The sequence below is a fragment of the Hyla sarda genome, chromosome 8 (genome assembly GCF_029499605.1).
Source record: "Hyla sarda isolate aHylSar1 chromosome 8, aHylSar1.hap1, whole genome shotgun sequence".
NCBI lineage: Eukaryota > Metazoa > Chordata > Amphibia > Anura > Hylidae > Hyla > Hyla sarda.
In genome coordinates, this window is record NC_079196.1 from 70,289,468 (window position 1) to 70,314,952 (window position 25,485).

The 25,485-nt window shown below is 41.5% G+C and overlaps 2 protein-coding genes across 8 annotated transcripts in view; both read left to right on the plus strand.

Moving 5' to 3' along the window:
• The window catches only part of MCM3AP (minichromosome maintenance complex component 3 associated protein), a 57,159-nt gene extending 42,220 nt beyond the window's left edge, over positions 1-14,939 (plus strand). The window contains exons 24-28 of the mRNA XM_056536390.1: positions 497-887; positions 1,684-1,932; positions 6,177-6,297; positions 6,625-6,798; positions 13,494-14,939. Coding sequence (XP_056392365.1) covers positions 497-887; positions 1,684-1,932; positions 6,177-6,297; positions 6,625-6,798; positions 13,494-13,815 — 1,257 coding nt within the window. The 3' untranslated portion in view covers positions 13,816-14,939. The remainder of the gene's footprint in view (positions 1-496; positions 888-1,683; positions 1,933-6,176; positions 6,298-6,624; positions 6,799-13,493) is intronic.
• Positions 14,940-18,012: 3,073 nt separating this feature from the next.
• TRAF3IP1 (TRAF3 interacting protein 1) overlaps positions 18,013-25,485 on the plus strand; it is a 76,500-nt gene continuing 69,027 nt past the window's right edge. For 6 of the 7 annotated variants that reach the window (XR_008847267.1, XM_056536411.1, XM_056536413.1 and 3 more), the window contains exons 1-2: positions 18,013-18,389; positions 21,970-22,038. Coding sequence is in view for 6 of the 7 variants with exons in the window: in XM_056536411.1 (XP_056392386.1) it covers positions 18,267-18,389; positions 21,970-22,038 (192 nt within the window). In the remaining variant the exon portion in view is untranslated. The remainder of the gene's footprint in view (positions 18,390-21,969; positions 22,039-25,485) is intronic. The other variant, XM_056536409.1, reaches the window with a different exon arrangement.

Here is a 25,485-nt window from a genome sequence, read left to right on the forward strand (position 1 = left end):
ACAAGGCTGACAAGGCTTTGTGCCGCACACTTCACACAGCTCTCTTGTTTGTCATCTTTGGGAATTACAGAAACGACTTGATACTTTTGTACTCTTTGACTGTTTTTGTAAGTCCTATAGAGTTCAGTATCACTGCCTTATAATTTCAATTAACTAGTTTTATTTGTGCACCATTTATGTGCTCATGCAAGCTCTGCAGACTCTTCATTATTTATTTATGCTCATCCTTGTATTGTCGTACTATTAGTGGTGGGGCAAGATAGAGCGTCGTGGTTTCATTTACTCACTCAACGCTGCAAAATCTTCTATAATAATAAAGTAAAAAGTACGATTTTTTTTTTTTTTTTATAAAGCTGCAAAATGGTAGATAAAAAAAATTATATATGTATGTTATAGAAATGTATTGTGTTTATGTAACATGATAGATCTATATTTTACAGGCACGTATTTCTTTATTAAGTGACTGGCTTATTGGTTTTGTATTTCCTTATTTCAGGTCTCCTCTGCTGTACAGTTTCTACTGTCTAACTGCCCACATTCTTTGGAACTTCGTAGTCTCCCTTTCCGGCAATATATAGAGGATGGTGTATGCAGTGCTTTTAGTAATGCTTTTTATCTTGATAAGATGGAAAGAATGAAATCTGGACTTCCCTCACAGGATCCTGCTGCCATCATTGACTTGTACAATGGAGCAATTGCGTTCCTATCAGAGGCAGTTTCTTCAGAAAAACTTACTGAACTGTCCTGGCCTGTAACGGAGTTCACATCTTCTAGTGGCAGCTCTCTAATGCCACCTACTGACTGGAACAGTCCCAGCCATCTTTCCTGGCTAAGGAAGGCTATACTTTGTTTTCAGCTTCCACAAATGGACAAGCCTCCACAAGGAGGTGAGCACTTACATTTTATTAGTGATGTTAAAGCAAAATGTATTTTGCATAGGTCTGATTTACTGTCACTTTAAAAATAAAACTTTTGACATGTCATGTAGACATGTCAAAAGTTTTGATTGGTTTGATCTTTTTGCTGATCGCTGGATATAGCCAGGGAAAAACATTTGGCTGTGTGCTTCATTCCCTGGTTTGCCACTTGATGCTGTTTGTTGCAGGAAACTATTTCTGTAGTTCGTCTCCTGCCAGTCAGATCACCTGTCAAGCAGGGAAAATAAATGCACAGCCACACGCTTCTCCTGGCGCTATCTAGGGGTGCATGGAGGCCCTAAACAATCAAAACTTTTTATGCATTTGTACGACATGTCAAAAGGAGGTCTTTTTTTTTTCTGTTGGAACTGAAGCACCCCTCAGAGTATTGAGGGTCTGGCTGGTGTGTGGGCAGAGGGAGATTTAGACAGCATGACAATGTTGGGCAGCCTCTATAGCTGGTTACCGGATGGGGGTGTTTGTTGATGCTGACCCAGAGTGCCTAGAAGCCAGCAGTCATTCCCCTTATCCGCTGGTAAGCTCCGGTTGCCCGACATTTTTGCAGGACTTAAATCCCCCGCACGCCAGTTAGAGGCATTGCTCCCCTCTGGGTGCCTATTCTGGATCCTTTCTGCTCCATTTATCAGAGAGCAGGAAGAACGTGTTCACAGAGGAAAGTCCATAGTGTTAATAGTAACATTTGCAGCTTGTTTTTACTACTGTAAAGTTATGTACAGTTTCACTCTAAAATATGTCTTCTTGGCAGCTCCTTGGGGTCCTGTCTGCTCTATGATTATGGGCTACGTGTCCCAGATCACACAGTCACCATCAAGTCTTCTGTTGTTCTCTGAAGTTCAGCTTCTTTTGGATCGCATAAAGAAACACTTGTTTGCAAAAGAAGGCATTGAAAACTTTACACCGTCTGTGCAAGATATTCCGTGGGATGAGATAATTGCTCTTTGCATCAATCACAAACTGAAAACCTGGGACCCTCCTTTAATTTCTGCTTCCAAAGGTAAACCCTTATATTTAGCACATGAATAGATACATAAAATATTCAGTAATCTTTACTTGTTAATATAGCAATAAGGAATAGAGAAATACATAACTTGACCCCATACAGTTTGTAAAGCCAATGTCTGGATTTCAACATGTCCAATCTTTGGTTCCCATAAGCTTATTCCTCGAACCATTGAACTAAATGTTTATGTTGGAGTTGGAGAAGTAATTCATGGCCAAGCAAGCATTTGAGCATACTTCCCCTTCCCCTACAGAAAGCTTCTATAAAGGGGTATTGGCATGTTGACATAAATATTTGATAGATGTGGGTCCCATCTGGAAGCCAGAAGATTGTTGCGAAGCCAAAAACAAATGTGCGGTTTTTCACACTTTATGTAACTACCATAAAGGTTAAAGAGAAATTGACTACTGGTTTACCTGAACTAAACCTAATAAACAAGGTTTATCAGTGGTTCAGGTTTATCAGTGGTTCAGTTGCAGAGTTATAGCTATTAAGCTAATCTGGTCCTTTGAGCAATGAAGGCGGGAGCTGGTTTTCCAAACTTTCTTGCTTCCTTCTGCTTTGCTCTTACATGCCGTGAATCTCTTTAAATAAATCTTCACTTTAACGTCCTAAGACATTAGAACGTTAACCTAAACATAGGCCCTCGCGTCATACCCATTGTCTTCAATGCAGCAGCAAAATATGGCACATGTGACCATACCCTTAATGAGCGTTTCATAAACTGCATAGAACCTCGAGTTGGGGATTTGAAAATTTTAATTTACAGGGATAACCCATTAAGAATTTTTGTATAATACACTAAATACTAATAATTATGCTATAGGACAAGAGCTAAGGCACGTGTACACATTTGTTTGTGAAAATGACAAATGTTTTACCTAAATAATGATCAGATGAAAGTTAACACCAAGCAAATGATTTAACCTATCTATGAAACATTGCCCTCATCTGAAATTAAGTCTGCTGTATATGAATTGTGTCTGATAGTTGCTATTCCACAAATTATCTTTTAGGGTGCATTCCCACGTGGCGTATACGCAGCATATTTCACGCTGCGCAAAATTTGCGGCAGCAGCGGGAAATACGCTGTGTATTCTTTCTCACTGTACACACAGGGCTTTCCGGCGGCAGCCCTATGCATCTAGTGAGTTTTGGAGGCGGAGCCGCGCGTCATAGTCACGCCTGAACATGGCTCCGCCTCCAAAACTCACTGCACACATAGGGCTGCCACCAGAAAGCCTTAAGAAGGAATGTTCTCATTGTTCTTTCATTCACTTTTCTGCATCCTGTATGGCCAGTTTGATTGTAACAGATAATAAAATGTATATGAATATGAAAAACACAAAACAAGGTGCGCTCCTAGTGTAGGCAGTATGGTGATAGACTTCAATGTGCGCAAAAATATGAGGCTTACCGGATTGTGTTGTGTTCAGAGCACAACACCTCAGCAGGCATATAGACTCGCAAGATGGAAATGGAGGTCAGCAGCCACGGTTTCCTTTCCAGGTTCCTCTCGGTCACTGGATGGGTAGTGGAAAGTAATGGATAAAATCCAGGAAAACAGGCATTACCAAACGGCGCTTCTCCTCCTAGGACAGATGCAGGCAGCAGTCCATGTAATGAATCAGTGGAATCTTTATTTTGCAACTTTCAGTTTCGAGCTCGTACTGAGCTCTTCGTCAGGCATATGATACACAATATCAAAAACAAGTGGTATAAAAGCCCGGGAAGGGAACAACATCCAGGTCAGAGGTCATTACAATAAAATATTGTGTGCTTTAAAACATATTTTAAAACATATTTAAATTCAACAAATGTCAATGTATACAAGAACAAAGGGTTAACATGAATTGCATTTGCAAAGCAGGTGTTAAAATGAGGGTTTTAAAAGACACTTTACAGCGCAGCTATCCCTGTTCATTGCCCACGCCGGCAACCTCTGGATGAATGAAGTCCAGAGCGAGGCTGGGTAAACAAAACATAGTAGCGTCCCATTCGCTACAATGCAACAGCTGGTGTGTGTAAACACATCAGTGCGCTCAGAGTAACCTATCAAAATGGCGCGATTGCCGATATGCAGTCAGTGCACGGACATGCACTGGCTGTCATTACAGCGATGTCACGAATGCTGATCGTAACAGCCGGGATTAGCTAGTCCCGTTCTATACAAGCACTGACATCAGTGCGATGTCTGATGCGCTGTGGGCATGATGCATTATGTTTGTGTGTATTATGATGCAGAATCACAGTAAGTATAGTATGCCCAATATGGGGAAATCAGTCTTGAGCAAGGGGATTTGCATATAAAGGTACTATGGGAATAATACTGGTAATATGCAAATTCACTCAAGGTTTTGTATTTAGCTTTACAGGGAATATGGTAAGCATCATTTAGGGGATTATTTACTGTAAATAATCATGATGCTTACCATATTCCCTGTAACGCTAAATACAAAACCTTGAGTGAATTTGCATATAACCAGTATTATTCCCATTGTACCTTTTATATGCAAATCCCCTTGCTCAAGGCTGATTTCCCCATATTGGGCATACTATACTTACTGTGATTCTGCATCATAATACACACAAACATAATGCATCATGCCCACAGCGCATCAGACATCGCACTGATGTCAGTGCTTGTATAGCACGGGACTAGCTAATCCCGGCTGTTACGATCAGCATTCGTGACATCGCTGTAATGACAGCCAGTGCATGTCCATGCACTGACTGCATATCGGCAATCGCGCCGTTTTGATAGGTTACTCTGAGCGCACTGATGTGTTTACACACACCAGCTGTTACATTGTAGCGAATGGGACGCTACTATGTTTTGTTTACCCAGCCTCGCTCTGGACTTCATTCATCCAGAGGTTGCCGGCGTGGGCAATGAACAGGGATAGCTGCACTGTAAAGTGTCTTTTAAACCCCTCATTTTAACACCTGCTTTGCAAATGCAATTCAGGTTAACCCTTTGTTCATATATACATTGACATTTGTTGAATTTAATATGTTTTAAAGCACACAATATTTTATTGTAATGACCTCTGACCCGGAAGTTGTTCCCTCCCCGGGCTTTTATACCACTTGTTTTTGATATTGTGTATCATATGCCTGACGAGGAGCTCAGTACGAGCTCGAAACTGAAAGTTGCTAAATAAAGATTCCACTGATTCATTACATGGACTGCTGCCTGCATCTGTCCTAGGAGGAGAAGCGCCGTTTGGTAATGCCTGTTTTCTTGGATTTTATCCATTACTTTCCAATAAAATGTATATGGCTGTGTCAATGAAACTATTGTTCGCTAGACAATCATTCATTCAATGGTTGGTAAATAATCAACCTACTTCTATCTAATGTGTATCACCATCTTTAAGCGTACCTATAATTTAAAACAAGCTTTAAACCTGCCTGATTTTGTTACACTTAACCCCCAGAGTAGTGGTAAGCTGATTTTAGTGCTCTAACTACTGTTGAGCACATGAGTCCTTTCCATGGTGCACTGCTATTTCTCATCCTCACCATTTAAGGGAGCTGAATCAGGGCCAGAATTGTGTGCCAGCAGTACTCCTTTAATTGTCTGGCTAACCACAGTGCATCACCTAGTCCTTACTGCGAATGCTGGTGAAAGTGCACTAAACTGCACAGGCTGGCATTGTGCTAGGGATGGTTTATACAGTACACTACTATAGATGGCATGGGGATGGAGGAGAGGACACTGATTAATTAACTTTGCAAGATGCTATGTGAGCAAAAATGAAAATCAGCAACACTGCAAGGAAGGGGTTACATTAGCACGGAACTGCTGCAGAGATTAGAGGGAAGCCTTGACTTACCTTTCTGTCAGAGCTGTGTAGGCAGACAGGTTCACAGCCCAGGCTCGCTTTCTGTTCTGTATGCAACACAAGCTAAGCCTCATGTCCTGTTTTGTCTTGCTGTCTCTGTTACTCAGATTGCAGAGAAGTGAGACACCTAGTGGCCGAGATTTGGACCTTTTTTTTTATTTTTTATTTTTTGGGGTGCAGAGGCATTTTTGATAAATGAAGTAAATTACAAAGATATTAGAAATCACATAGGCTATCACATGAAGGTAAGTTGTTTACTATGGGGGTAAAAAATACATAAGTGACCATTCTGTAATACAGACTTTGTACAGAGCTTCACTCCAAATTCATCTATAATTCTATTAAACATTTTATGTGAGTAGATCATTGCTATTATTTCTTACATTACAGTTTCCAAAGAGGATCTTTATGTCTACTTCTTTGAGGAAGATTTTAAAACCTTTTCATACCCAGAAACATGGGAGACTGCTCGGGCTTCCACGCTTCAGAATGTGCTAGTATCTACTAACAGGTAATTGTGTTCACAATGAAATCTCTTTGAGCTGCCCACCCATATTTGCACAAAATAAGTGGTCTTTTATGGAGTGTGTGCAGAATGGGGGTTAAATTGTGTAATAAAGTAAACAAACATGTAGAGCACACAATAAACACAAATAGTGAGGAATTATGAATTACTGTTCTCCAGCATGGCTCGCACTTTTAGTCATATCCAGCTCTGGATATGGGATAATTTGTCCTACGCCACAGTACTCCTTTAATACTAGTAAAAAAAACATTGTATTATGCTACCTTCTAGTGCTACAGCTAAACCACTGTGCTTTCTCACTTACCATTGCAGCCCTGAAAGTAGGAAAAGGCATCGCTCGCGGGCGTCTCAGACTATACGCTCTGTTTGTACGTCCAGTGAAAGCAATGCACAGAAAGTCTTGAGAGATTCTGAGCTGTCTTGTATTGCATCTCTTCCATCAAAGCTAAACCGCTCTATTTTAGCGGAGAAAGAGGAGGATGAAAGGTAAGAATATATACCACTATAGAATTGTTTTTTCAAAGAAAGCTCCCCTTTGAAAAGCATTTTACAGTCATCATTTCTATAAAAGGATGAGGATACCTTTCTTTCCTTATGTACAAATTTTGAGTTATATATGCTGTGAAGGTTACAATATTTGGAATTATGTGACCTAATCTTAACAATTAAAGGGGTATTCCAGGCAAAAACTTTTTTTTATATATCAACTGGCTCCGGAAAGTTAAACAGATTTGTAAATTACTTCTATTAAAAAAATCTTAATCCTTCCAATAGTTATTAGCTTCTGAAGTTGAGTTGCTCTTTTCTGTCTAACTGCTTTCTGATGACTCACGTCTCGGGAGCTGTCCAGCTTCTATGGGGATATTCTCCCATCATGCAAGGGATATGCTCCCATCATGCACAGCTCCCGTGACGTGACATCATCATTGAGCAATTAGACAGAAAACTTCAGAAGCTAATAACTATTGGAAGGATTAAGATTTTATCTGTTTAACTTTCTGGAGCCAGTTGATATATATAAAAAAAAGTTTTTGCCTGCAATACCCCTTTAAATAAGTTGTGGAGAGAAGACTGAGGAATGGTGTTACACCCCATAGGTCCAGTGGAACAAACTATAAGCCTAAAAGGAAACTTCTTCCCTGTAATACTAAACGCCATGCAAAAGGTATTGTAATAGGCAAAAAGGGCAGTGCTCTTCAGAAAAGCAGGAATGTCTCCCTCCTAAATATACCAGCCTATACCCAACGTATTTGGCTTCTCCCAGCAACACAAGGAGAAATTGGTTTTGTTACATAAAAGGGGTACTCCGGTGGAAAACTTTTATTTATTTATTTATTACATTTTATTTATTTTTTTTTTTAAATCAACTGGTGCCAGAAAGTTAAACAGATTTGTAAATTAGTTCTATTAAAAAAATCTTAATCCTTCCAGTACTTATTAGCTGCTGAATACTACAGAGAAAATGCTTTTCTTTTTGGAACACAGAGCTCTCTGCTGACATCACGAGCACAGTGCTCTCTGCTGACATCTTTGTCCATTTAAGAACTGTCCAGAGTAGGAGAAAATCCTCATAGCAAACATATGCTGCTCTGGACAGTTCCTACAATGGAAAGAGATTTCAGCAGAGAGCACTGTGCTCGTGATGTCAGCAGAAAGCACTGTGTACCAAAAAGGAAAGAATTTCCTCTGTAGTATTCAGCAGCTACTAAGTACTGGAAGGATTAAGATTTGTTAATAGAAGTAATTTACAAATCTGTTTAACTTTCTGACACCAGTTGATAAAAAAAAGTATATGAATATAGAAAGTGCCAAAAACATTACTTTTAATGAGTTTTTTTTTTGTATAAAACACACCAAAAAACAATAAATGTGAGCTCATCACCATTTAAAAAGTTATTAAACAGACTATCTATCATGGGCCATTTGCCACCCAGATCAGATAGTCATATAAAGACCACACTTGCTACACAAGAACCTGTTCCTATTGGGACAACTTTCCTCTATTGCTCACACCCTCAACGCGTTTCTGTCACTCTGTAGCGGGTGACATCATAAGGATGGCGGGGAGCTCTAGCAGATATATATAGTCATCCAGAGCAATAACACATACACAGGATTAGATCTTATGTCCCGTGAATGAATTACTGCGTAGCACAAGTATTAAAAAACAGTAGTCGCATTAGCTTGGTCACACTATTATGCGAAGGCTACAAAGACCTGTGGGGCTATTTGTCTGTAAAATAATTTCCCTGTAAGAAAAAAACAAGTTGATATGTCTGTTCCCGTAGGAATACTGCAATATGTGAAGATTTTAATATGGTTACATTAAAAGGTCATTTAAAAACCACCATCAAGAACTCAAAGGCCCAGATTTATCAGTCTGAGACAAAAATGTGTGATTTGCCCACAGCGACCAATCACAGCTCAGCTTTCATTTTACCAGAGCTTTTTAAAGGAAACCAAGCATCAGATTTTACCATATAGAACGTGTGGCAGCGCTTTTATATGTGATTCCCGGGGGATGGTGAGGATATGAAGTTTGTAAGTCTCCCTCCAGTGCCCCTTTTAGTAGTCCCCTGCGCAGGAAGCAGCACTTACTTAGTCCCATTAGCGCTGCTGTAATTACACCCACTCCACATGATCAACAGCCCACCTTACCATTCTACTACTACTTTGGGAGCGGAGCGGTGACGCGGGCTGTCCATCACGCGGAAAGGGCATGATTACAGCGCCGCAAACGGGACTAAGTACTGCTCCACACACACACGGGGACTACTTAAGGGGGTGGCAGGAGAGACCTACACACTTCATATGCTTACCATCACTGGGGCAGGAACGTCCCCCGGGGATGGTGAGGATGAAGATTTTATCACCTTCGCATTCACACGCATTATATGTGGTTAATAAAGAATTGGGTTTTTGTTGTTTAATGATCGCTATAGGGGATAGGTAGCCCCTGATTTGTCAGTGATTTGTGGTAAAATATAAAGCTTTGTTTTCTTTAGGATATGCTGAGCTGTGATTGGTTCATATAGGGAAATCACAATTTTTTCTGTGTCTGACAGATTGTGTCTGGGCCAACAACCTAATTTAAATACCATGATGTAATGGGGTGTTTGATGTTTTATACCCTTTTCAATGTCAAGATACTGGTAGAATAATCCACAACCCTGTAACCTAGGTCCAGGGCACTAAGCTCCTGGATCGCCGCTGCGGCACTGCGCTATCATTGCTGCACAGAGCGAGTTCGCTCTGTGCGTAATGACGGGCGATACAGGGGACGGAGCAGCATGACGTCATGGCTCCGCCCATCGTGACATCACGGCCCATCCCCTTAATGCAAGTCTATGGCAGGGGGCGTGACGACCGCCACGCCCCCTCCCATAGACTTGTATTGAGGGGGGCGGGCCGTGACGTCACGAGGAGCGGAACACTGGCGTAACGATGCTCCGGCCCCTGTATTGCCCATTATTACGTGCAGAGCGAACTCGCTCTGCACAGTAATGATAGTGCAGCGATCCCGGGGCTCCCCAGCAGCAGGACCGCGGCGATCTGACATCTTATCCCCTATCGTTTGGATAGGGGATAAGATGTCTAGGGGCGGAGTACCCCTTTAAGAGACAGACTACCATATAAAACATAACTTTTAATATATTACTACATTTAAAATGGTGAAATAGTGCTAAATAAAATTAGTGTTTTAATGTCCTGTGCGTTATGATTGATGGTTAGAACCCCCTAGTCATACCATCAGATGAAGCAATCCATCTTCTGTAACTCTGTTATTTAGTGGGGCCTTCCACCTTATTTATATTTATTAGTAGCGTGGTGACTGCAGGTAAGTACCATCCTTTAATAGTGGGAACAACACTCAATATAGATATTGTGAATAGTGTCACTACCATAGACGTCCACTTATGGTCGGACCTAAAGGCTCTTCCACCCCTAAACCAATTGTGTAATTCGATGTCGCCAAAGATTCACATCACTCACAAGTGGATATCTCCAAATTGAGGTTACCGCTCCCTTATGGTGGGGCCTACAGGCTCTTCCACCTTCACATTAGAGTCAAATAAGTGTTGCCCAAAGGCGGTTACTAAGGGTGGGGCCTACAGGCTCTTCCACCGAGATGATTACAACACTCTTTCTTGTTGTGGTATATTATATACAGGACTATAGACTAGATTAAAAGCAAATTATTTGTCCCCCCTCTGCATGTTTTGGTGTCACCACACCGTCTTCAGGAGGAAGCATGAGGCAAACCACCTGCCATGTGCATTGAAGGGGTATTTATGGTATGTGACCTCCTCTGTCATCAAGCTGTGCCCCATCCACACCAATTGCAAGGATGCATCACTAAGTTGCCATGGTGATCAGTCTCCAAATTATCCAACATCCAATCATAGCCACGAAGAGTCCTATGTAATGTATTAGCTCATATGCTACACCGTCTTCTTAATGCGTCTGTAGGTAATTATCGCGAGGGATCCTGTGATCCCGCGCATGTCGGTGAACCTCTCTGCTGCATTCCATATGGCGATCGCTGAGAGTGCACGAACATTTTCTGCCGTTCATGCTGTAATCGCGCGAGAATTACCCAATCCCGCGCATGACCGTGGATTTATGCCACGAGGCATTGCAATCCCATACCGGCAGTATACAACTCAAAGTTCTAAGAGGCATACTGGTAATCTACAGCTTTTAAACGTATCTAAATGGTATTATTGAGTAAGGAGGATATATTTATTTTTATGCTAACCTATTCGGGATGGCTGGCCCATTTTAAGTTAACTAGTTAGAACATTATATCATTCAGCACTCATTGATCATAAAGTTCTCCTTATGTAGTATACAATAATAATGATGTTTCAAGAAATGGCCACATTGGAGAAATTATTAATGAACATATGACCACTAATAACAACTGTACAATATCATTGTCTGTATGCGGTCTGCTTATATTCATTTTATGCCTTTTATATTAAGTTTAAAACTTGTAAATTACCAGTATGCCTCATAGAACTTTACGTTGTATACTGCCAGTATGTCTTGTACAATAGAGAGGGATTGCAATGCGTCATAGCATAAGTTCGTGGTCGTGCGCGGGATTGGGAACGGCAGAGAAGGTTCGCGCACTCTCAATGAGGGCAATATGGAATGCAGCGGAGGACAAGTTCCTTGACATACGCGGGATCACAGGATAACCTCAATTTGGAGATATCCACTTGTGAGTGATGTGTATCTGTGGTGACATGGCATTACACAAATGGTTTAGGGGTGGAAGAGCCTTTAGGTCCCACCATAAGTGCACGTCTATGGTAGTGACACTATTCACAATATCTATATTGAGTGTTGTTCCCACTATTAATGGGTGGTACTTACCTGCAGTCACCACTCTACTAATAAATATTAATCCCATAACGACCACGGACGTAAATGTACGTCCTGGTGCGGTGGTACTTAGCGCACCAGGACGTACGTGCTCGCGTCATACACGGCAGGTTCCGGCTGCTAGCAGCAGCCGAGGACCTGCTGGTAATGGCCGATATCTGCCATTAACCCCTCTTGTGCTGTGATCAGTACAGATCACGGCATCTGCGGCAGTGCGCATGTTAAAATAGTTGATCGGAACGCCCACAGCGCTGCCGCGGGGATCCGATCATCTGTAATGGCGGACTGAGATCCTCTCACCTGCCTCTGTCCATCTCCCGGTGTTTCCTGCTCTGGTCTGTGATCGAGCAGACCAGAGCAGAAGATCACCGATAACACTGATCAGTGCTATGTCCTATGCATAGGACTGAACAGTATTAGCAGTCAAATGATTGCTATAAATAGTCCCCTATGGGGACATAAAAAGTGTAAAAATAAATAAATAAATAAATAAAAAATCCCCTCACCCAATAAAAAAGAAAATTGTCTGTTTTCCCATTTTACCCCCAAAAAGCGTAAAACATTTTTTTTTTTATAAACATATTTGGTATTGCCGCGTGCGTAACGGTCAGAACTATCAAAATATAATGTTAATCATCCTGTACGGTGAACGGTGTAAACGAAAAAAAAAAATGCCAAAAATTCAGCTTTTTAGTCACATTTTATTACATTTTTTTAATAAAAATTATCTAAAAGTTTTATATATGCAAATGTGGTATCGATAAAAAGAACAGATGACAGCACAAAAAATTAGCCCTAATACCGCCCTATATATGGAAAAATTAAAAAGTTATAGGTGGTCAAAATAGGGCGATTTTTAGATTGCTGATTTTGCACAAAAAAGTTCTAGATTTTTTTTAAGCGGTACAAAAATGTAAAAGTATCTAGCTATGGGTATCATTTTAATTGTATTGACCCACAGAATAAAGAACACGTCATTTTTACCGTGAAGTGTGATAACGAAACCCTCCAAAATGTGCAAAATTTTGGTTTTCATTTAGATTTCCTCCCTAAAAAAATAATGTTTTGGGTTTGCCGTACATTTTATGGTAAAATGAGAGGTATCATTATAAAGTACAATTGGTCACGCAAAAAAACAAGCCCTTATATGGGTCTGTAGATGGAAATTTAAAAAAGTAATGGATTTTGCAAGGTGAAGACGAAAGAACAAAAAATGCTAAAATAAAATTGGCCTGGTCCTTAAGGTTAAAATGGGCTTGGTCCTTAAGGGGTTAATAAGGTGGAAGAGTCCGTAGGCCACACTAAATAAGAGTTACAGAAGAAGGATTGCTTCATCTGATGGTATGACTAGGGGGTTCTAACCATCAATCATAACGCACAGGACATTAAGACACTAATTTTATTTAGCACTAATTCACCATTTTAAATGTAGGAATATATTAAAAGTTGTGTTTTATATGGTAGTCTGTCTCTTAATGGGAGGTTAGTGCCCTGGACCTAGGTTACAGGGTTGTGGATAGGGGTTTATAATAGAAATTGGTCCCAGACTTACCTGGGTTCTTTTGTGTTTAAGATATTGGTAGAAACCACGGATTCTGGTATCAAACCACTATAATCCTGCAACATGGTGTTACATTTCATTCTACTGCATGAAACTTCTAAATGTAATGTCAAAATGCCAATATTGTACCATCAATGATTTACGCCTCCTTAACAAAAAATAAATAAAAAAAATTATTCAAAAAAATGGTGTTCATATGTGGGGTTACTATGTGAATTTATTATTTCAGATTTAATGAAAAACTGCAGCAGCTACTTGTGGAAGAACCTCTAGATGCATCTCTTAGCCTGCCTGCCTACCTATCCATCCCTCCTTTGTCAGTTTCTCTAGAAAATTCTGTTATTGTACCAGCCCTGCGAAAATCATCCACATACAACAATACTACAATGTTTTCTCCAACCAAAAGAGACCCTATCGTTCGTTCCCAGTCACTAAGGCCATCTTTGACAGACAGTATGAAGGAGTTAAACATGAAGATAAAAAAGAATCAAGAGGAGGACCTCGCTTTCAACTTACACCTTAGCACCTTGCTTGCCTGTGGCCAAATTTGAGGAAAGAAGCAAGTAAAAACCATCATTTACAACCAGCTATGACTCAACTGATATCTATTTGAAATTGAGAAATCTAGAAGCCCATGAGGAAATGGAGTTTTACCTACATCTATAAATATTATATATATTTTCTTAAATATTATGCCCGGGCTGTATGAAGAAATAAACCTTTATTTACTTCCCTCGCTCCCCAGCGATCCTCTTCTTGGTTCTGGTTCCCAGGACGACACAGTGAAGCTCGGCGACTTGCTGTCCACATTGGTGTCCTGCCTTGGCCAGTGATTGGCTGAGTGGCAATGTGACCTGCTTGGTCCGGACCCAGTCTTCTTCCCGGTTCCTGGGCCCAGTATGTCACATTGCCGTTCAGCCAATCGCTGGCCGAGGCGGGACACCGATGCAGTTGGTGATTTACTGAGCTGCACTGTGATATACTGGGCACCAGAATCAAGACGTTAACACCCCATCAAAATCAGAAGTGGTAAGTAAATGTGTTTTTTTTTTTCATGCAGGCAGCCTGGGCATATTGTTTCATAAAAATAAAAAATTTAAAGTTTTGCCAGAGTAACCCTTCTGTATACTGAAGATTTATAATTACACTGTAACAATGTTAAAACAAATCAGTGTTCATTTCATATGCAGAATTCATGCTTTCTGAATGTCAGCTAATATATTTAGATCTATGTAACTATTAAGTTGCAGATGTATAGACACACGTATGCAACCTTTTTAATGTAATGAATGTTTGTTTGGAATGTTTCCTAATGATTTTTCTTTTGGAATTTAAAATTCAGATTATAAGCCTGTTAAATATTTAAAAAGGTTAATCAAGATTAGGAAAACATAGTTCCTTCCAGAAACAGCGCCATTCTGGTCTTCAGGTTGTCTGTAGTATTTCAGCTCAGTCCCATTGAAGTACATGTAAACGAGATGGGTTTGGCACAGTTTTTGTAAGAAAGCAGCTATGATTTGTCTAATCCTGGATAACCTCTCTTTACTAGACTTTGAAATAATTATCATCCTGTAAATATAGTAGAGAATACAGTGAGTTGTCAGCATATGGAGCTCGACTGTTTCTTAAAATGCATTATATTTTATTAAAGTTTGTTTTACATTAAAATATCTTAAATTAATGTCCATATAGTTCTTATTGACGTTACAGTATGCAATTTATATCAGCTGCTAAGTTTCTACTGCTTTTATTTTCTATTCAAAAACTGGAATAGATTGCAACAGGAATGAAGGAATACCCTTTGCCAAATCAGTTTCATATAAATGCTTTGCTCATGTGTTTTTACATTTTTTTTAGGTTTTATTTTGCATAAGTTTATAATTAGCATAAATGATAAAGTTCTGATGTGCAAGGACAACTTATCCCCTATCCAAAGGTCTGATTGCGGGGGTGTCAGACTGCTGGGACCCCTGCCATCTCCTACACAGCAGCCCCCAGGAATGAAGCGTGTCCACCCCCACACGAAGCAGCAGCCGATACGCCCTCTCCATGAATCTCTATGAAAGAGCAAGAGATACCCGAACGCTGTATCTCCGGCAGAGCAGAATGAAAAAATAACCATTATTGGCTGATCTGTAAGGGCTCTTTCGCATTATTTATCAATCTGTTGCAGACTGGTGCATTTTGACCATAACAAGCAACCACAGCTCAGCATTTACATCTTAACAAGCTCTGGCAAAATGAAAGCTGAGATTGTTCCTGAATATAATCTTGTTTAAAAGGGCTAGTGATCAACCAGAAAAGGTGCGTTAGTCGGCTGATCACATTTTTTGGGCATCGGGTAAAATCAGTTATTGGCTGCACATTGACATGTACAATGGTGCATTATTTAACCCCTTAATGACAATGGACGTAAATGTATGTCATGGTGACGTGGTACTTAGCGCACCATGACGTACGTTTACGCGCCTCCATGATCGCGAGCACCGGAGCGGTGCTCGTGTCATGCCCGGCAGGTCCTGGCTGCTATCAGCAGCCAGGGACCCGCCGGCTATTAACCCCTCAGATGGCGTGATCAATACAGATCACGGCATCTGCAGCAATGCGGTACTTTGAATGGATGATCAGATCGCCCGCAGCACTGCCGCGGGGATCCGATCATCCAGCATGGCGGCCGTAGGTCCCCTCACCTGGCTCCGGCTGTCTCCCGAGGTCTTCTGCTCTTTTCTGAGATTGAGCAGACCAAAGCAGAAGATCACCGATAATACTGAGCAGTGCTGTGTCCTATACATAGCACTGAACAGTATTAGCAATCAACTGATTGCAATGAATAGTCCACTATGGGGACATAAAAAGTGTAAAAAAATAAAAATGGAAAAAACTTGTAAAATAAAATGTGAAAAATCCCCTCCCCCAATAAAAAAGGAAAACACCCGTTTTTCACATTTTTACCCCCCCCCCCCCCCCCAAAAAGCGTAAAAAAAATAATTTATACACATATTTGGTATCGCCACGTGCGTAAAAGTCTGATCTATTAATATATATTGTTAATTATTCCGTACGGTGAACAGTGTAAACGTAAAAAAAAAAATTTTAAAGTCCATAATTGCTGCTTTTTTGTCACACTTTTTTCCCAAAAAAAAGTATAAAAGGTAAAAACCTAAGCAAAAGTGGTACTGATAAAAACTAAAGATCATGGCGCAAAAAAATTTGCCCTCATATCTCCCCATATACGGAAAAGTGAGCAAGTTATAGGTGGTCAAAATAGGGTAATTTCAAACATACTTATTTTGTTTAAATGGTTTGAGATTTTTTTTAAGCAGTACAATTATAGAAAAGCATATAACATGGGTATCATTGTAATCATATTGACCCACAGAATAAAGAAAACATGTCATTTACCGGAAAGTGTACCGCGGGAGAACAAAACCTTCCAAAATTTGATAAATTGCGGTTTTCTTTTCAATTTCCCCACATAAATAATATTTGTTTGGTTGCGCCGTACATTTTATGGTAAAATAAGTGATGTAATTACAAAGTACAATTGGTGACCCCAAAAAAAACAAGCCCTCATCTGGGTCTGTGGATGGAAATATAAAAGAATTATGATTTTTAGAAGGGGAGGAGGAAAAAACGAAAATGCTAAAATAAAATTGGTTTGGTCCTTAAGGACAAAATGGGCCTGGTCCTTAATGGGTTAAAAGGGCTAGTGAGCAACCAGAAAAGGTGCGTTAGTCGCCGCACATTGGCATGTATAATGGTGCGTTATTTAAAGGGCCACACAAACAATTCAGTGATCATTCATGCAGCCCGACCGCACAGTTACTCGAGACGCGTGTATACGGGCACTGATTAACAAAATCGGCTACCCCCATTGACCAGTGTGCACGGTAGAGATGAGCGAACTTACAGTAAATTCGATTGGTCACGAACTTCTCAGCTCGGCAGTTGATGTCTTTTCCTGCATAAATTAGTTCAGCTTTCCGGTGCTCCCGTGGGCTGAAAAAGGTGGATACAGTCCTAGGAGACTCTTTCCTAGGACTGTATCCACCTTTTCCAGCCCACCGGAAAGCTGAACTAATTTATGCAGGAAAAGTCGGCCGAGCTGAGAAGTTCGTGATGAATCGAATTTACTGTAAGTTCGCTCATCTCTAGTGCACGGACTTTGTGCAATGGACTGTATGTAAAGGATATCAAGATGCAGATGTGAACAGAACCTTAATGGGCTCCATTTTTTGGAGAGAGGGGGGGGGGGGGAAATAATGGTACATGTTCCAACAGGGATCCTAATATATCCAGATGTGAAGAGCTCTACAGCAGTATTTTTGCAAACAGTGTGTCTCCAGCTGTTGCAAAACTACAACTCCCATATCGCCCGGACCGCCTTTGGCTTCCTGGGCATACTGGGAGTTGTAGTTGTGCTACAGCTGGAGGCACCCTGGGGAAGATTTTGTCAAAACCTATGCAGAGGAAAAGTTGAAAAGTTGCCCATAGCAACCAATCAACCTTTCATTTTTAAAAGGCCTCTGGACTGAAAGAAGGGATCTGATTGGTTGCTATGGGCAACTGGACAACTTTTCTTCATCAAAGGTTTTAATAAATCTCCCCAACTGTTTGGAAAACAATGCCACCTATAATAGGGAGATTAAAACAGGAAAGCGCAAGGAACACAAGGGCGCATGCGCCAGCAGTTATGTACCAATACGGAACCTGACGTCATGTGACTGACAGCGTTCTAGGCTCCGCCCCGGGAATGTGTTACGCTTTGTTGCCATGGCGGCCGACGCTTGGTAACGGCGGAGGTGCGCCTGCGCAGAACGGTAGTCGCTATGGATTGTGGGAAAGGAAAGCTTGGCCGGTGTTGAGTACAGTACACGGTACCGGAGCCTTGGAGACAAGTATACGCGAAGACCAGGAATCTGCGGGAAGGAATCCCGGGTGCACAGCACCGCTTCACCGCTAATCCTCCCGGTCACCAGACTGACGCCTCCCGGTCACCGGGATGGATCCTGCGGTTGTACGGCGCACACAGGAATCGCTGGGAAAGGTGATCAGGAAACCGCCGCTGACCGATAAACTGCTGGGGAGGCCGCCGTTCCGGTACCTTCACGACATCCTGACCGAGGTGAGAGCCGATTAGAGGGGATAAGGGACAGGGCAGGAGACAGCAACCTGTAGATCTCAGGCTGGGCGAGAACTACAACTCCCAGCATCCTCATCACCTTTCACCTTTGTAGTCCTCCAAAATCTGTAATGCAGTTTTTTTTCCAACCAGGGTGCCTCCAGCTGTTGCAAAACTACAACTCCCAGCATGACCGGACAGCCTTTGGCTGTCCGGTCATGCTGGGAGTTGTAGTTTTGCAACAGCTGGAGGCACCCTGGTTGGAAAAAGACACTACTGTAATGTAACATGTTGAGGACAGAGAAAGTAGAAATACAGTGTTCCCTCACCTGTGGCTCTCTAGGTGTTTAAAAACTACAACTCCCATCATCAACATTGTAGGGCATAATAGGAAATGCGTCCATGTTATGTGGGACAGGTGTACTTTTTTGCGCCCATATGATGGACACATGTCTTGGCCTGGTGACAGCTGTCAGTTTGGGCCTGCAGGCTGGAGCTGTCTGTAAAGCTGGGTTCACACTACGATTTGACGATACGGTCGCCGGATCTCATTCATTTGAATGAGCCGACCGGAGTCAGATTGTGACTCCGGTTCGCTCATTTTTGCCCCGTATCTGGTTTTGTGACCGGACCCAAAACTGCTGCATACCACGGTTTTAGGTCCGGTCAGAAAACCGGATACGGGGCAAAAATGAGCCGACCGGAGTCACTGTTTGACTTCGGTCGTCTCATTGAAATTAATTAGTTACGGGCTGGGATACGGGAGAGCGTGGTTTTCTCCCCCCCCCCCCCCCAGCCAAATCCGGTTCCCGTACTGTAAAAACGTAGCATGAACCCAGCCTTGTATGGATGCAAAAATACACGTTAGGCCGAGTTCACATCAGCTTGGTTGAGAGAAACTCCATTTGCTGAGTCTGTCTTAATCAGTGTTTCCCAACCAGGGTGCGTCTTGCTGTTGCAAAACTACAACTCCCAGCATGCCCGGACAGCCAAAGGCTGTCCGGAAATGCTGGGAGTTGTAGTTTTGCAAACAGCTGGAGGCACCCAGGTTGGGAATCACTGGTCTAAATTATGGGACGTGAGCAGTAATTTTTTTTATCTCCTGTGACACCTGACGCAAACCCGACGGACTCCATTCATAGTCAGTGAGACCCGCCGGTGTCCGTTGTGCTCTGACCTGTTCAGGGTCTGTTTGGCGCAAAAAAAGACTAATAGACTAATAGACCCTAAAGGGGTCGGAGCCCAACACTGATGTGGATTTATTCTTACAACATACTTTTTACTTTTTCAACTTTCTTAGGCTAAGTTTACATCTGCGATCTCCCGTTTGGGGCCCTGGCAGTGTCTCCAAACTGTGGCCCTCCAGTTGTACTTTTGCAACATCTAGAGGGGCACAGTATGGAGACCCCTGGTTTAGAAAATCCATTTCCCATTGACTTAGGCTGGGTTCACACCACCTTTTTGCAATACAGTTCCGTGTCAGATTTTTGATTTAAAAAAAAAAAAACGGATTCCTCAAAACCTGACAAAACTGTATCAAAACGTGTGCACAAATTTTCAACCGTATACGGTTTGAAAAATTGACCGGTTGCATCCGTTTTTTAAGAAAAAAACATATACGTTTTTAACTTTTCATTCCATTATAAATTAAGTTTCACTTGTTTGATTGAAATTCCAAGAAAAAAACTGTGCATAGTCAAAAACTGTATGGTGAAAACAGGATGGAACTGTTCACGCATATGGTTCGGTACGGTTCCCATTGACTCCCATGTTAAAAAAATAAATAAAAAAAAAAGTATACGTTTCAATACGGTTTTTCACCCGGACCAAAAACCGTGGCTACGTTTTTGCAACACAGTTCCCGTATACGTTTTCTGTCCTATGCCCCATGTCCTGCTCCCTCAGGGGGCATTATATGTGAGGGGCACAGGACAGAGGGTATTATAAGTCAGGGGGGCACAGGACATGGGGCATTATATGTGAGGGCCACAGGACAGAGGGTATTATAAGTCAGTGGGGCATTATATGGGCACATGACAGGGGGGGCTGTCATGTTCCCCCATATATAATCCCCCCTGTCCTGTGTTCCTCACATATAATACCCCCTTGATATGTGCCCCTCACTTATAATTTGCCCGTCCATCCATACAGCGCCCAAGCAGTGCGGCTACGTTCTTGTACTGTGAGTGAGAGCTGCGGGGACGTGATCTCCGGGCGCCGGCGCGATGATGTGCTGTCATCACGGCGGCCTGCAGTGGATGGCGTCCCCGCGGCTCTCACTCCCACTGCAAGAATGAAGCAGCGTGAGAAAGGTGAGGGAGTGGAGGAGCGGGACAGCTGACAGCCCCCTCTCCACCATGCTGTCAGCTGTCAGGCAATTGCTCCGCACGGCAAAACAAAGCGTGCGCACGAATCGCAGGACTTCAGACTTAAGTCCCGCGATTCGTGCGCACACCTTGTTTTGCGCATTATCGGTAGGTTAGAAGCCGATACCGATAACTGAAAAAACGTGAATATCGCCGATAATCGGTTGATCCCTAGTTTTTTTTTCTTAAAAACGGATGCAACCGGACATCATTTTTCAAACCGTATACGGATTAAAATTTTTGCACACGTTTTGATACAGTTTAGTCAGGTTTTGAGGAATCTGTTCTTTATCAAAAACCTGATATGGGAACCGTATTGCAAAAAGGAGATGTGAATGCAGCCTAAGCTAAGGTTTTGGGCACGGGGAAAAAAAAACTGACAAAACCGCACAGGATTCAAAACGGACACAACCTGATGCATCGTTTGGCAAACGGTTTTTAATGGAGAGTCAATGCATACGGTCTTCAGTACGGTTCTGTACAGATTTCAAATTGAAAACGTAAACGGGAACTGCAAAAACGTGGTCTGAACCCAGCCTTACGTTATTTAAAAAATGCAGAGCAATGTTTTATTTTATTTTTTTGCTGGACACAATAGCCCAAGCCATAGTATACAGCAAAAAATAAATAAAAATGTTTCATGAAACAGAATCCAATGAAATGTTGAAAAATGGAAACATTCTGTATGTCTGTTATTTCATAGAAGTCAATGTTTGTTATGTATACATTTCTTTCCTCTTCAAAAGAATTTTGAAGACCCCTAATGATCAGGAGGATGAGCAGGGAAAAGTTGTACGCTTTACTCCCCATCTTGCAGTGATCTTAGTCCTGTGGCCCCATTATACCATATATACTCGAGTATAAGCCGAGTTTTTAAGCATGATTTTTAGTGCTGAATATGCCCCTCTCGGCTTATTCTCGAGGGAACCAAAATAATATATATACCGGTTGCGGGGGGGGGGGGGGGGGTTGGTTGGGTTTTGGTGGGCCGGGCCGTCCATCTTCTCTGCAGGGACCGTCCGCACTTCGGTGGGGAGGATGAGCCGGTCCGGGCCGTCCATCTTCACTGGGAGGCCCTCTTCTCCACTCCGGGCCGGCCCCGGACTAGTGACGCTGATGCACACGTGCAGGGTTTTTGTTGACAGTGATCTTTACGTTTATACCGTTAACATGATTCTCATGTTTTTTTTAAACTGAATGATGTTTTTCTGTTTTAGGTGATTAGAACAACTGGTTTTTTTAAGGGCTTGTACACAGAATCTGAACTGAAACCAGATAATGTAAAGGTAAGTAGTCACAACATTACTCTTCCTATTGGTAATTTTTTCCCATAATTCTATGCTTTATGCAGCTTTGGGGCTCAAATAGAAGATCTATAGAATAGTACTGTATGTGCCCACACTTTTCCTTTTTGAAGGCCTCTGATTTAATTCACAGAATATTTTATTTTTACAGACTTGGGCTCCTTTCACACTATACTTTTTAACTGCCTTTTTTAAGGGTTTTCTAAATGGGACATTGTAACGGATCTTTTAATGGAGCAACAGTATAGTGTAAAAGGAGCCTTAGGCTGGGTTCACACAGTATAAAATGAAAACAAACATCCATAAAATAGGCATAAGAAGCAGCAGTTTTTTTTATCGGTGTGTTCTATTAAAGTCTATGGCAGCCATCAGTGCACAAATTGTATATAAAAAAACAAAAAGCTGCCGTAATTCCAACATAGGAACTTCTGCAGTTTTTTAGACAATGGGGAAAATAAACTAAAAAAAAAACTGTAAAAAAATAAAATAAAAAACGTCAGATTTTCCCCCCCCGCAGTCAATAGGAGCTCAGGTTTCATTATTTAGCGGCCTATTTAAACCTGAGCTGTGATTGGTTGTTATGAGGAAAACCAGACAATTTTTGTCTTCCTGGTTTTTATTTATTCCCCTAATGTATGACAGCTTCTTTTCCATAGACTTTAAACACTAGAGGACATGTCTAGTACATGTATGTAGCTGTGCCCTGGTATGTCCTGGCCGCAATGTACATGTATGTCCTGGCAGTTTTATCTTCTATGAAGCGAATGCCAGAGCTGTACTCATTTCATAGACTGCTGGTCCTGGCTGTTATTAGCTATTGGCAGACATCTAAGATCGTGCTGATGTCTGTCATTAACCCCTTAGATGCCGTGATCAATGCTGATCATGGCACCTAAAAGCTAACTGACAGGTATCGGGGGGTTTGGGATGCTTATCGGACCCCCGCAGTGAGATTGCGGCAGTCTGTTGAGTTAAAATGGTGGAGGAGATCCCCTTACCCTCCTTCTGTTGGCCTCCAATTATTCACAGCAAATGCAATCTAATAATTGTATATAATATGGGGAATTAAAAAGTGTAAATAAAAAAATGTTTTTAGAATTATAATAAAATTTAAATTACACTATTTTACAAAAAGTAAATAGAAATAAGTTCATAGAAAAAAGGAGAAATTGCCCGCTCACCCCTCCACACAGCGTGTCCCGTATATCGAATGGGCCTGGTGCTCTGGGCGTAGCTGCCGTAGCTCGATGAGTTGCGGTAAAGTTTGCGTTCCAACACGACCACTGACCCTCCTTTATCTGAGGATAACTATTACAGTCATGGCCTTCAATGTTGGCACCCCTGAAATTTTTCTTGAAAATGAAGTATTTCTCACAGAAAAGGATTGCAGTAAAACGTTTTGCTATACACATGTTTATTCCCTTTGTGTGCATTGGAACTAAACCAAGGGGAAAAAAAGCAAATTGGACATAATGTCACACCAAACTCTAAAAATAGGCTGAACAGAATTATTGGCACCCTTAACTTAATATTTGGCTGCACACCCTTTGGAAAAAATTACTGAAATGAGTCGCTTCCTATTACCATCAATAAGCTTCTTACACCTCTCAGCCGGAATGTTGGACCACTCTTCCTTTGTAAACTGCTCCAGGTCTCTCTTATTGGAAGGGAGTCTTTCCCAACAGCAATTTTAAGATCTCTCCACAGGTGTTCAATGGGATTTAGATCTGGACTCATTGCTGCCACTTCAGAACTCTCCAGCGCTTTGTTGTCATCCATTTCTGGGTACTTTTTGCTGTATGTTTTAATTCATTGTCCTGCTGGAAAACCCAAGATCTTAGACGCAAACCCAGCTTTCTGACACTGGGCTGTACAGTGCGACCCAAAATCCGTTGGTAATCCACAGATATCATGATGTCTTGCACACATTCTGGGTGCCAGTGTCAGAGGCAGCAAAACAACCCCAAAACATAAGCATTGAACCTCCACCATATTTCACTGTAGGTACTGTGCTCTTTTCTTTTTAGGCCTCATTCTGTTTTCGGTACACAGTAGAATGATGTGCTTTGCCAAAAAGCTCTATCTTGGTCTCATCTGTCCAAAAGATGTTTTCCCGGAAGGATTTTGGCTTACTCAAGTTCATTTTGGCAACATGTAGTCTTGCTATTTTATGTACCTGTGTCAGCAGTGGGGTCCTCCTAGGTCTCCTACCATAGCATTTCATTTCATTTAAATGTCAACATATAGTTCACACTGACACTGATGCTCCATGAGCCTGCAGGACATGAGCTGCTTATCCACCATCCGGACTATCCTGCATTGACACCTTTCATCAATTTTTCTCTCCTGTCCATGTCCAAAGGAAGATTAGCTACAGTGGTAATGTTGCACACTGTGGACAAAGGCAAATCTAGATCTCTGGAGATGGACTTGTAACCTTGAGATTATTGATATTTTCCACAATTTGGGTTCTCAAGTCCTCAGACAGTTCTTTTCTCCTTCTGTTAATCATGCTTAGTGTGGCACACATAAACACACAATGCAAAGACTAAGTGAACTTCTCTCCTTTTTATCTGCTTTCAGGTGTGATTTTTATGTTGCCCACACCTGTTACTTGCCCCAGGTGAGTTTAAAGGAGCATTACATACTTGAAACAATCTTATTTTTCCACACTTTTGAAAAGGTGCCAATAATTTTGTCCGGACCATTTTTGGAGTTTGGTGTGACATTATGTCCAATTTCCTTTTTTCCTCCCTTTTTTGGTTTAGTTCCAATACACATAAAGGGAATAAACATGTGTATAGCAAAACATGTGTTACTACAATCCTTTTCTGTGAGAAATACTTCATTTCCTAGAAAAATTTCAGGGGTGAAAACATTTACTGCCATGACTGTATATCAAAAAAATCCTGAAGCTCCTGTATCACTATTTGGTCGGATGGGGTCGTGTTGGATTGTGAACTTTACCGCAAACAAGTTTGGGAAATGCTCAATGACAATGTAACATAAAAAACTGTCCAGGTATCCTACCACTGAAATACAGGCTAAACTAAAAAATGAAATAAAAAAATGGGACTCAAGGTCACGGATGAATGGAGTAGTGTGGTACTTATTAGAATTAATAGTATAAAATATATCAGATATTGGTTGATGCCTGCCTACCCACAGAGCCCTTGCAGGTGGGTGTACAGGAATCGTATATATAAAATTATTAGACAATCATAATGTAATAAATATCGTAAAAACATAAAATGCATATATTAAGAAAACCTCGGAGATCACTCCAATTAATGATAGTAGTGAATACTGTTGTTGTAGATCAACACCAATAATTATCATAAAGTTCATCCAAGTTTATGGTGAGAGTCGATAGTCAAAAACTCCAAATAAGCCTCTATTTGGAGTTTTTGACTCTCGCCATAAACTTGG